This window comes from Melanostigma gelatinosum (assembly GCF_949748355.1).
Source record: "Melanostigma gelatinosum genome assembly, chromosome: 5".
In the NCBI taxonomy this organism is placed as follows: domain Eukaryota; kingdom Metazoa; phylum Chordata; class Actinopteri; order Perciformes; family Zoarcidae; genus Melanostigma; species Melanostigma gelatinosum.
Window position 1 is genome coordinate 16,027,150 of NC_136638.1, and position 13,273 is coordinate 16,040,422.

Sequence of the window (13,273 nt, forward strand, 5' to 3'; positions counted from 1 at the left end):
ATGAATATCCGGAAGAGAGTTATCCTCTCACCAGCTGAATGTAAGTCCTTTTTGCCCTGTCAGCTGCTGAAAACAAACCTGGGCCTCTTTGGCTTAATAGATTAACGATTCGCTGCTAGGCATACATTTACTTTGGTGCTCAACAATCTCATGATGTGTATATAGCTTTCAATCGGCTTGTGTGTGCTGGGAGTAGTGAGCTTTACATTGTGGAGGGAAAGGAAGCTAAACTATGGCCTGTAAATGCATAAGGCTGCCATGTGCAGGTTCACATTACGAGCAGCCATTTGATTCAGTGTTAAATAAATAAAAATATATGTATCCACTGGGGGAATCTCTTGAGCATATGCTTGTTTGGACTTGTGCTAATTTTCAGTTACAATTCAGGCCTGAAAGCATATTAAATATTTAGCCAATACAAAATAGATGCCTCCTATCTCAAGGGTAAACAAAGATTTATTTTTCCAAATTTACAAATGTGATTACGGCCACGCGGATTTAGATACACACAGCTCTCCACACGTATCTGCAAATAGTTTTGCTACAATAGTGGCCCTATTGTGGCCCTATACCTGCTGTCCTCTCAGGATGTCGTTAGTGAGCTGCCTTATCCTGCCTGGCGAGTGTCTTACCCTTTGCCTATGAGGTGCTGCTCCCTGGGGATACAAACACACAGATGATTCACAATGACACACAAACACAAAAACGTTTTACAGTTCTGTCTTTTACAAATGCAGTACTACATGAACACATTTGCAAAGGCTTTTTCCTCTTTTAATGTGTGACGTTCGAATGAAATGGTGATATTGTGAGCTGAAAAGGTTTGGATTTTACTGTGACAGTTCCACAACGTTTGTCTGAATAAATATAAGTCTCTCTGTCCCATGCAGTCTGTTTAGTGTCCTCATTTCAGCCACAGGCGTCTTACATGTGCCAGCGGCAGACACACTGTACAACTGACACTTTTGTATGCACCAGAGCAGACTTGCACACACACACACACACTCATAGGTTGCATACATTGACTGACTTAAGCACATTCCTGCAGATAACAACTGCATATCAAAAAATAAATCTAACCCACAGGACTATATATATATATAAAGAGAGAGAGTGAGAGAGAATATACAAGGGTGTGTGTGAGTAATGCATTTAGGAGAGTAGTAGTATTTTCACTCTGAGATATATGCATGTCATCAAAATCAAAATAGCATTGACTTTTGATCATTCCCATCATCATCCCTCACAGTAAGCTCGCCTTGCCAGACACGCCTTTGTCTTCATTTAATGCGCGGTATTAAATCCATTGTACTGACAATGCCCTTTCTACAGTCTATTTGATTAATGCAGCTCGAAGAAAATCAATTCTTTCTCCCCTGTTTCATCCCACCTTCCTTTCCCTATCAGTCCATCTGTGAGGTTGTCATGGTGGGGACTCCAATATAATGATTTCAGACTGGTTTAAAGCTGCGCTGCATGAGTGATGGCATGGATTACTGCACGCACTGGACTCATTGGTATGAAAACTTTTCCTGGGGAGTGAGAGCAGCGTAACAACCAAGACCTCAGCATCTCTGGTGCCCAGAGATACCACCACAGTAAATGGCATAGATTCATCTGAAAACAGCACCAAGTCAATTTGTAATAATGTAGCGCAACTAACATCATTGTCTTTATTTTCCATCTTTGTCAATTGTGCTAAGAGCCAAAAGAACGGAGCCATCAGATGGAGAACCGCAGTGTTTATGTGTGTGCCAGGCATTGATGGAACAGATGTTGCAGAACAGCTGCATGTGCAACGTTTTTGCATATACAAATGTGTATTTTTCTGCATGTGCAAATGTGTACATTTATTCTGTTTAATCCAACATAGATTGCTGGCAAAGAGAACATAACATCAGGCCCTGGGGAAAATGGGAGATTGGTGGGAGCATCTGGTAATCTCTCTTTGGGGGAGTGATGCGTGGCATCCAGATTGTATCAACTGGATGTGCTGACTGCAACACCACCATCCTCCAACATTTACAGGTAGCACATTTTCATTACAGTAACAGAAATTGTGGCAACAAATAGTTGCCACAATTCCAACTTAAACTGCAAAATACACTGAACTCCTTGCTTCCTGAGGCGTAAAAGACAATTGGATTATGGCTTGGGTGAGTGGTGAGTGGTGTAGGCAGGCCTGCTGGTCCAGATTACCTTTGGGTTTAACCCCTTTCCAATGCATCATGAAGATTGACTGGGTGTTTTGGCCTCTAAATTGAGGTTATTGCTCTTAATCCACTGCGCTGATAAACTCCTAATAGCCCACACTGTGTGGACATGAAGCGTGTCTCACCCTATACCTCAAAAGACCTCATTTATATTTATGACAACCTCGACTCTCCATTCCTGATTAATCCACTTAATATTAGGACGCAGATCTGTAAATCTCCCTCTGCCCCTGTAGAGAGAAGTAAAACAGCCAAGTATGTGACAAGAATGTCAACTCTGAAATTTGCTCTGAAATTATCCTCTTTTTCACTGAGGACAGAGAACGAGAGCCTGAGAGACAGACACACACCGAGTCACAGATTAGCTGAGTCAGCAGAGAATGTGTGCCGCTTAATTCCCTCTGAGGAGTTTAACATTTTCCTCGTTTGTGTCAAGAGCTGCACTGCACACATTGAGGGGCAAATCAAGTTTTTTGTGGGAGGGGAAGCATCAAAGCTTTAACATGTCAGTGACGACAAGGGTACAAGAGTCAGGGAAATAGGCACCACAGAGTTTTGATTTGTTTAATGTTTCATTTTTAATCATTCGCTTTTGACTAACTTTTATAGGTCCCGGATGTTGGCCCTCTCTGAACAGCCAAGACAACTTCCATGTCTGATTATGTAACTACCTGCTTCTTTTCTGCATGTGTCTGATCAGATGCATCTTCAGTGCCTCTGTCTTTTTACCCCACTCGCATTTCTTAGTAATGACAAGCAAGACCGTGTCCTTGAATACCCCTGAGAGTCACACCTTCACTCATCCCTCTGTCCCCTCAACCCTACTCAAGCAGATGGCCACAGATGGGGAAGTAGAGCCCTGTAAACCTGGTGGCATCTGTTTTAGGTCAAATGCAACACATACGCAAAGCGCTTCCTTCTTAGTCACTCCTACTATGACATCATTACCTGCACAGGTTATGAAAGTACAATTTGATTTAGAGGTTACAGTTTTGAGTGTGTACGTAATGTCAAGATGTTTGGGTCTATTGTGTTGTATTGCTGTATGTTTATTATGTTATTATACAAAAAGTACAGTTAAAATACATTGTTGTTTTGTCCTGGTTGAGAGTATACAAACTGACTGCATCATCATTTACTTACTTGTAGATACGATACATACAGTATGTACAAAGAAACTGTTTCAATTCACGGGCAAATAATGAAGAAATGAAGTTGGTATCATTAGAAAAGCTGTAACTTGACATTCATGATTTGTGATTTGTTGGTTAATTTGTTGTATTTCCAATCGGTAAACACTAAATAGGTTTTAAATGTTGTTGTTTCAATGTCGGCCTATAGGATTCTTGAAGCTCTCTCAAAGCACTTGAAAACAGAACACTAAATTATAACCGAATCAACTTTACAGAACAACTAAACATCTCTCTAACTGCTGGGATCGTGAGAATACTTTGGATCCGAAAGGGGTTGAAAGCCTAGATTTAACCCCATATGCTGATTATATTCCTTGCCAGCGTCTTATTTAGCCCTTTGGAATGCTGAGCATTGAACAACCTGTCAACCTTCTCTGCTCATCTGAATACTCATGTGTGATGACCAGGTGAAATAAGGAATAGCGGCCCTGGCCATGGACAGCTCCCATCCACAGTACGGCGAGCACCATTCATTTCCAAACGACAGCTCTGATGGTCGACAGATGGTGATATATTGGCGCCGATACCGGTGCTGGCCAATTTTGGAGGCAGTCGGTTGCACAAACTGCTATATCACTTTCTCAATAATGATAAAGCTATCCTGTGAGTGTCAGATCCAGACAGGAGCTCCAACCACCTCCTCCCACTCCCCCAGTTCACCAGAGATGGGTAATACAACAGAGATCCTTCTTGGGCTTGTTGCTTCATCCACGAACAGATGTCTGTTCTGATAGAAACAATCACAATTCACGAAAGACACTGACTAATATCCAGCATATGCAACCTAATAAACTGCATTCCACAATTACTACAACAAATACACAACAAGACCTGACTTATGAGTGTCCCAATGAGCGATGCAAAAAAACAGAAGCTCCAGGCATACGATGCTCCTTCATCAACTAATGAAAACAAGCCAGACACTGAAGAAGCCATTCATTTGTCCTTAAATCAATGCTGCCATCTAGTGGTGTAAATGTGTCTAGGTCATAGTATTCTTCCACTGCTCCATGAAAATGGAAAAGTGCAGGTTGCTTCTGGGTAGATCTTCCGGTGAAGAGGGAAACACGTCATGCTTAGTGTCATACCACACCTAACATACTTAAAGATACTGAAAAATGCAACATGAACATATCAGGAAAAGTGACACATCAGACCTCAAGCCTACTTGTTCATTATAAATACAATATGCTTTTGATGTTCAGAGTGCTTGCATATTTCTACACTCCTGACAAATTGACAAAGAGGAGAAAACCAAATACACACATTTGCTTCTTAATTTTAATCAGATCACACACCCACAACACACATATATGTGTTATATTTTCTATTTTCAGAGTTCAAAGTCTGTACTTAATGTTTTTTTTCCGTCACAATGTATGACTTGTTTCTCCTGTAACCAAATGTACACAAAACATTAAGAGTAAAAAGTACAAACTGATATATTTGAGTGAATATGACCCACCATATCTACAGAAGGCTCAGTAATTGCTGCCTGTGTTACAGAGTGACCTACACCTCTTAATAAGAACACTATATTACACAGCACTCACACTGCAATCTCAGGCTTACACAAAGCTCACCCAACATCTCACCAACTAATTTGCATCTGCATCATCAACCTCAACAACAGAAGGTAACTGCATTACTGAGCGGCATGGCTTGAAACACATTGCTATATTTCTTTTTCCTTTTAAGTCTTCTACACCGCCTGTCATGCTATGGACAGCTGAACTTTCTCTGGTTTGAAAGAGCCCACTCAGCAGTTTGGAAGCCACATTTCGGCAACACTCACAGGCTACAGGTATTGCTGACCCCTGCTGACCTAGATATATAAAAGAAAATGCACATATGTGTAGCATTCAAGACACCTGTTGCATCACAAAATATGGTGTAGTAGGTGGGTGGGTTGCAGAGCTCAGTTTTGAGAAGAACATGAATCATAATGACTAACACTAAAAGAAGAGGAGATATTGAAAATTCCTTTTGGAAAGGGGGAAGCTAAAGCATTAATAAGAGAGTCAGGACGGGAGTTATGGCAGAAGAAGTGGGACAACGACAACAAAGGACATCATTATTATAACATTCAGAAATCCATAAATGTGAAGACATACAAAGGGAAGTATAGAAGAGAGGAGGTCATAATATCAAGGTTAATGTTCGGACATACAGGACTTAACTCAACGCTGTATTTAATGGAAAAAATGGACTCAGATAAGTGCACTATTGTAATATGTATTACAATACAATATTTACAATTACAATATATTGTAATATTGTAATATTTGTAATGTTACGGAAGACGTGGAGCATGTTATCCTGAAATGTCAAAGATACAATTCAGACAGCAACATCTTGAAGAAAAAAATATGTCAGTTGGGACGGAAGTGGAGTTTGGAGGGAGTTCTGGCAGTGGACGGAGAATGGCGAGAGTGCTGCAGAGCACTGTTGCGATTTCTTAAAGAAACGGGATTAGACCGTAGGATTTAGTTGGAAACAGTGAAGAAAAGGTTACCCTGAAACTGCACACTGCGGTACAGTAGGTGGCGGTATGCACCTATACAAGTTGGTTGCGACCCGCCAAACAAATTTAAAGAAGAAGAAGAAGAAGCTTCCGTCCAATCGTTGTCTAAATTGTATGATTGACGTACTAGCCGAGAGCTGTTATTGGTTTCTATGTGGTTTCCAGGAAGTGAACGCCACAATTCAAACCACCTCCCACATGTGAGCCCTGCCGTTAGCACCACGCGCAGCGTGTGTAGGAGAGAGAAACCGGTCGGGAAGGCAACGTCACTCCTCGGACCACCGACTCGACGTAGCGCAGCGGACAGATAGCGGAGCGGCGTTGTCCGAGGCAGGTACCGTACCTGTTCCTTTTTTTAAATCGATATATACGCAACGCCTGAAAAGCGGACAGTTGTTTTCCAGGAGAACAGGGGAAAGTAGGTCGTATTAGATAAGAACAGGGAGGACGCTAGGGCCTGGCAGAAGTAGGCCCGTTATTCTCCGCGCTCTAAACTGAGAGAAACAGTCCGGTTTAGAGCATTTTCCTCACGGCCAGCCCAGTAGCCAGTACTGGTCAGTGTGCCTTAACGGACACCGCGCCACTAGGTCGGAGAGGTACCTAGTCCAGCCGGTTAGGGCAAATATTTTGCAAACTTACTAAGACAGTAAATATTGGCCAATATCTTTACTAAGCGGTTTACACATATATGTTTTTCTTTTCAGGTGCTGACGCGATTACAGCAGAAAGATGGCGGACGACCCCAGCGCGGCGGACAGGAACGTGGAGATATGGAAAATCAAGAAGCTGATCAAAAGTTTGGAAGCTGCCCGTGGGTAAGGGATTTATTTGAGCGGTGAGCCAATGCGGTCACTGGGCCAACTGTGCGTGGTGATGGTCCGAGTGTTGACCGCCGCAACAGCTGGAGATCGGACAAGTGGGGCCGAGTTTGGGAGGGGTAGCTTAGCATTGCTAACTTAGCATTGCTAACTTAGCTTACCATAGCGCTTGCTAAATGCTAAACCCTAACTACTGTCGCATTTAGCCCGCCTAGGAGGTTGGGAACGTTGTGTTAATATGGAAGAATAAATGCGTCGCTTTGTCTGTGTCATGTACGACATTACGGAGAATGTTGCCATAAGTCCTGCAAAGCGTTAAAACTAGTAACAGCATTTTTTTGGCTGTGTTTCTAATGAGACCTGCTAATAGACGTCATATCTGGAAAGAGGCCGCCATGGGTGTCTTTTAACAAGAAAGCACGTTGATAAGAGACGAGGGCCGGCTATCTTACTGTTGTACATTTTTCTATAGACTCGTTCCCCAACTTCAAATGACATTTGCCTAAACTTTTACACGTTGATTATATGACAGAGCTTCTTAATTCCCCAAAGACTCCCAATATGGTAGGTACCACATGTCAGGCGGGTTGGTCAGCGTTTCCCTAAAGCTTTACTGGCTACAAAATCGTCAGTTGTAAATCATTTCTGACCAGTTGCTTGCCGGTGGGGACACTGTGGCCTTCTTGAATAATCAAACACGACATGTAAATGTTGGTATAGCTACACTTGCTACAGCTTGCTCTGCGACAGCTTGCCGTCTAGTGTTGCGCAGAATCTGCTGTCCTATGCTCCACCGCCTGCCATGTCACACACACAGTTGACCGTTTGCCCCACATTCATCCAGCTGCTGCTACCTGCCTGTGTGCAGTGTCAGCCTGTACTGGTTAAGCTTTGTCTTTTGACTGGCAGTGAAAGGAGAGTGTGGAGTAGTCGGACTGATAGATTCCTCGGCTTCAAGGGTAGATATTGTGCACTGTGTGACTGAAAGCCCATCCTTTTTGTCACTCAACCTTTCAGACCTTGTCACGGTGATATTTTGCAAGGGAAGGTTGTGTGTTTACAAAATGATGAGAGCAACAGACTGTTATTGTAAAGGTAATAAAGCAAACAGATTAAAGTTCAGTGTTATCCATACTATCTATAAGCATTGTCATTGTAACATAATATGAATTACATTGTTTGTGGTGCTTATGCTGTTAATCTCTCACTGGTAAAGCACTTGTGTTTATAGTGAGTTGTTAGACACTGCATCCCGTACCACCGTGTGTGTGTATGCATGCCTGAGTGTTAATGTAAGCACTAACATTAAATCCTTGCTCTCTTTCTAGTAATGGCACCAGTATGATCTCACTGATCATCCCTCCCAAGGACCAGATATCTAGAGTGGCCAAGATGTTAGCTGATGAGTTTGGCACCGCTTCCAACATTAAGAGCCGAGTCAACAGGCTCTCTGTACTTGGGGCCATCACCTCTGTACAGCAAAGACTAAAACTATACAACAAGGGTATGTGTTACAATGAAAACCCAAATAAAATCCTGCAGACTTCCATGTGAGAGTTACTTTTGTCGGGGCAGCTGTAGAGAATTAACTCCTGTCAGGATGTTTAAAAAAAAAAAAAAAATAGATAATCAGATCTAGGGCTTCATTGACATTTAGTCATGTCACTGATGAAAAGATATAGTTTCTGTGGCTGTGACAAAAACTACTGACTAATCATTGATTAGAGCTTCAGATTAATACACATGAACATGTTGTCAGGTACAGTGGTTCTAGACTTCACTGGAATTGTATAAATGTAGTCGTCCAATATCTTAACCATTTTCTCATGTGTAAGTGTCATATTATTCACCTCCATGCAGCTTCTGATCCCCTTGTAAATGAGAGGGCAATGTTTCTAGCATGAGATGTGGCGATAATAGCATTGAATTGTAACATAGGTTCTGTACGCATGAGAGAAAGGTGTGCATTACCCATCGGTTCAGTGTATATGTCACGTAATAGGAAAACATTCCAGGGAAAACACTTTGGACATTTTGTCACAGTATGTTGTGGCATTTCAGAACCTCGAGTGGAACACGTGTAGTGACATATCTGAGAGAGCTTGATGAGGCTGGCCACCGCTCTAGAAACTCTACATTGTTAGTTAATCCTTGCAAAAAACTGTTTGTCTTATGTATCCTCTGACCTTTGTGTCTTGCCAGTGCCACCCAATGGTTTGGTTGTGTACTGTGGCACCATTGTGACAGAAGAAGGCAAGGAAAAGAAAGTCAATATAGACTTTGAGCCTTTTAAGCCAATTAACACCTCCTTGTACCTCTGCGACAACAAGTTCCACACCGAGGTGAGAGCTTTCGCTTGGTTTCTGTGTCTGCAAATGATTCAAACGAGTAAACGCATTTATATCACACTTGCGTTCTGTCACATTCTCATTATCCATTCTTTTCTAACTTTCCCCTAACACAGGCATTGACGGCCCTGCTTTCCGACGACAGTAAATTTGGCTTCATTGTGATCGACGGTAGTGGGGCACTATTTGGCACACTGCAGGGCAACACCAGGGAGGTGCTGCACAAGTTCACTGTGGACCTACCCAAGAAGCACGGTACTGACCTACAATACTCGCAAAACACTGAACTTTTGATATTTTTAACTACACAGCAGCCTTCATTAGATAATGTCTAATAACTCATTAGTCAGTAGTAGTTTGTGACTCTTTGTGCCTGTAGAGAAACATTGTAAAGATTGTGTCATTTATTCTCGATCTTTCTTTCAGGCAGAGGAGGACAGTCTGCTCTACGTTTTGCTCGTCTCAGAATGGAGAAGAGACACAACTATGTGAGAAAGGTGGCCGAGACAGCGGTCCAGCTCTTTGTGTCCAACGACAAAGTTAATGTGGCAGGAATGGTCTTAGCTGGCTCTGCCGACTTCAAGACCGAGCTCAGCCAGTCGGACATGTTCGACCCAGTAAGTCTGTGTTCTGTCAAAAAACAATACCAATCAACCTAGTTTTTACTGTCATATATCAATAATTAATTGATTTGAATCTGACACAATTCAGAAACTAGATGGCTAAAACATTTAGAATCTCAGTTCACTGTGGGTAAAGGATGCCAAAAAATGTAATCAACTAAGATCTTAAGTCAAGGCAGCTCTATCTTTCTGAACTTAAAATTGTGATATGGGAAACATTCACACTAGCTGTACATGTGTAACAAAAATGGATATTCTGAAGAGACTCGTAAGAACATTATATACATTTAATTTAGCAAAGTGTGAAGAATGACAGTTTCTGCATGCTGTAGGTAAAGGACTGTCTTCCAATTCGTCTTTGTATTCTTGTATCATGTTACGCCTGTGTGGATGATTCTATAGTGTGATTAACCTCTGTCTGTGTGTGTGTGTGTCTGTTTTCTACAGAGGTTACAGGCCAAGGTTTTAAAGCTGGTGGACATCTCATACGGAGGAGAGAATGGTTTCAACCAGGCCATTGAGCTCTCAGCGGAGGTTCTCTCTAATGTGAAGTTCATCCAGGAGAAGAAGCTCATAGGTGAGTCGTCCTAGTGACACATTGGAACAGTTTTTAGGTGTCTCCAGTGACCGCTTATGAAAACATCTATACCATGTTGTGGTTGGGACTTTCTTAATGGTTGTCCCTCTCTACAGGAAGGTACTTTGATGAGATCAGCCAGGACACGGGGAAGTACTGTTTTGGTGTGGAGGACACACTCAAAGCCCTGGAGATGGGAGCAGTGGAGATCCTCATAGTCTACGAAAACTTAGACACCATGCGTTACATTCTACGTGTACATGGGGCCGAGAGCAACGGATTAGAGAACGGTACACAGACCACACATATCACATCTACCACGGCTGAGAAACCGGAATATATAAAAAATAAATATTGTGCTTTAATGCTATGATCTTCATGTCTCTCTCGGTTTTCAGATGAGAAGACATTGTACTTGACGCCAGAGCAGGAGAAAGACAAGTCTCACTTCACAGACAAGGAGGTGAGCACTTCAAAGAGAGGACGGATCCCTGTGAATTAAGTTGGACCCTTTACCCATCATACCATGCTTTTCCTGACTCTTGATTGTGTTTGTAGACGGGTCAGGAACATGAGCTGCTCGAGAGCATGCCACTGCTGGAGTGGTTCGCTAACAACTACAAGAAATTTGGAGCCACGCTGGAGATAGTCACAGACAAGAGCCAGGAAGGGTCCCAGTTCGTCAAGGGCTTTGGAGGCATCGGGGGTGAGCACACGGTTGTTTACGACTTGGGATGAATGAAGGATATATCTAGTTCAGTTGGTATATTTTTCTGTGATCTACTGAGAAGATGTGTAACCTGGAATAGTGTAAGAAAAAAGCCTTTCTATAATCGGCCACGTGGCTGCTTAAGCTGCTCTACCGAAGTTCATTTTATGATGAAGTCTGCAACAATGAGGACATTGATAGCCTGGGATATATGATTGCAAGAATTTCACAGGCTAATAATAATAATTGGCTTAGCGCCATGAACTCACTATAACACTACTATAACACATACATAGTGGGTTATGGCTAGGACTAATCTATCTTAAAAGATGCCTTTTCCACTTTTGTGAAAAATAAGTCTTAGTGGTTAAACGGATCATAAAACTCACGGCTCGGATCAGCACAAAAGAAAAAAGGGAGCAAATAACTTTTAGAGATCCCTGATCATGTTTTTTTGCCGCCAATACTAATTACTGATCATTGATGATCCGTATTGGCAGATACAGATCCCTTTGTTGTTTGATATAGAAGCTGGTTTACACAATTCTAAAAGTTATCGGTTTACTTTGTTAGTCATCCCTTTTTTTTTTTTTGTTATCATAAAAACACAATTCAAATGATAAGGAAATTAAATATTGTAAATTCATGGATTAAAACAAATCTTGGCATTGGTAGCTTTAATGATGTATTATAAGCTGATCTGAGCTCGTGTAAACAGTTCACGTCTTTAATATTTATGTTGTTGTTAAAACCTCTGCTTCAAACAACTATTTATTCAAGTTTCTCCCCAACACTACATTTTACGAGATGACATGTGAACACATGATAATGTTATAATTTAGTTTTGCCCAATACTCATTTTCACTGAGCAGAGCCTGAACGCATCAGTGTGACTGTACGGAACCTTCGTTTACGGCTAACGTAAAACTGGGTAATCACTCAGCAGTTCACATGCGGGTCGACCCGTGAGGAGCGATCGGTACGGATCACAGATCGACAATGGTCCGTTCCACCACTTGTGTGTGTATACTAGTTCACTGTACATTTACTCCTAAACCTATATTGTATGTTTCCTTTTTTTATTCAGCAATTAGTACTTTAAAAAAAAGAGGATTTCATGAATTTATGCTTTTTTGGATACAAATGCTGCCACCTGAATAGCTTAGCAGGATTAGTTTATCCTAATACAAATTCTTCCTTTTAATGCTGCCACGATGTAATCAAACCTGACATAAGCCGGTCAGCCATCATATCACCTTTGTCATGTTTGTGCTCCTCAGGTATCTTGCGGTACAGGGTGGATTTCCAGGGCATGGAGTACCAAGGAGAGGACGATGAGTTATTTGATTTGGATGACTACTAGGTAGTCGGGGACTGATTGGAGAAAAAAAGCAAAGGAATGAATGAAGAAATGAGGAAAGAAAAATGCCACCTCTCTTGCAGCAAGTGAGAGGTGCAACCGTGTTGCCCATATATGACAGACACACCTTCCAATTTACCTGTTGCATACACAAACTTGTGCATACATTTCATCTGTACACAAAACAACATCACACAGGCTGAAGAGGAGTAAGATTTTCTTTCATCCAGAGAGGGAGAAAGCCCTTCCTGAATAAATCCCTGCCTTAGAGTGCTGGTTCCTTCCCCTAGTTGGATTGGACTCGACTCATTTTGTTCATATTTTTTTTCTCTCCTCTCCTCCATTTTGAATGAACACAACAGCAAGTTCCCAGATTCCTCGTTGCCCCGAACCCGGTCTGAAGAAGAACTTTGGGCTCACTTCTCATATATAGAAAATATATTTTCCTTTCTTGCCTCATCGTGTCCCTACCCTCTCTCTCTCCTCCCTTCAACGCTTTCTCTCTTTTATTTTATTTTTTTTCCTTTTTTGCATTTCATTTTTTTACTGGTAACTGCTGCTGTTGTATTTTATGAGAGTGGGGGATTTTTTTTACCTGGGTTTCTGTAGAGAAAGGGGGACAAAGTATTAAATTTGAACTGCTGAAAACCATTGCTACCTCCTCATCTGCTGTGGTCTCAATCTTGTGCTGTGTTTCCTCTTCCTGGGAAGGCAGAACCTGTTTTTGCTTTTCTGACTTTAAATGAAGAATTTGAACAGTCCTGTGTGTTTTTAAAAGTATACATGACTGCTTTTAGGGGATTCTTTTGTCGAATTGTTTCATCGGGATCCACGTCCTTAGTTGAAATTTGATTAATTTTGATTTTGAATTGCAGAAAGCAAAAGTATTAGATCCGTTTGATGTCTTG

At 41.7% G+C, this 13,273-nt stretch overlaps 1 protein-coding gene across 2 annotated transcripts; it reads left to right on the plus strand.

Moving 5' to 3' along the window:
* Positions 1–6,123: 6,123 nt before the first annotated feature.
* Positions 6,124–13,016, plus strand: etf1a (eukaryotic translation termination factor 1a). Of its 2 annotated transcripts, none has more exons than XM_079268482.1 (11): positions 6,124–6,264; positions 6,635–6,745; positions 8,077–8,252; positions 8,951–9,090; positions 9,213–9,351; positions 9,523–9,713; positions 10,167–10,296; positions 10,413–10,586; positions 10,695–10,759; positions 10,855–11,002; positions 12,286–13,016. In XM_079268482.1, exons 2-11 carry the CDS (start codon positions 6,660–6,662, stop codon positions 12,366–12,368), a joined length of 1,332 nt encoding a protein of 443 aa, XP_079124608.1. In that variant the 5' UTR covers positions 6,124–6,264; positions 6,635–6,659; the 3' UTR covers positions 12,369–13,016. The 2 variants fall into 2 exon arrangements, with proteins under 2 accessions (XP_079124608.1, XP_079124609.1); XM_079268483.1 differs by having other exon boundaries at positions 6,159–6,526.
* The last annotated feature ends 257 nt before the right edge of the window (positions 13,017–13,273 follow it).

Excerpts from the sequence above, each read along its gene's own strand:
- etf1a (XM_079268482.1), top strand. The coding sequence starts at position 6,660 with ATGGCGGACGACCCCAGCGCGGCGGACAGGAACGTGGAGATATGGAAA. Across the intron at positions 10,587-10,694 it reads GAGCAACGGATTAGAGAACG|ATGAGAAGACATTGTACTTG; the intron begins GTACACAGACCA and ends CTCGGTTTTCAG. Across the intron at positions 11,003-12,285 it reads GGGCTTTGGAGGCATCGGGG|GTATCTTGCGGTACAGGGTG; the intron begins GTGAGCACACGG and ends TGTGCTCCTCAG.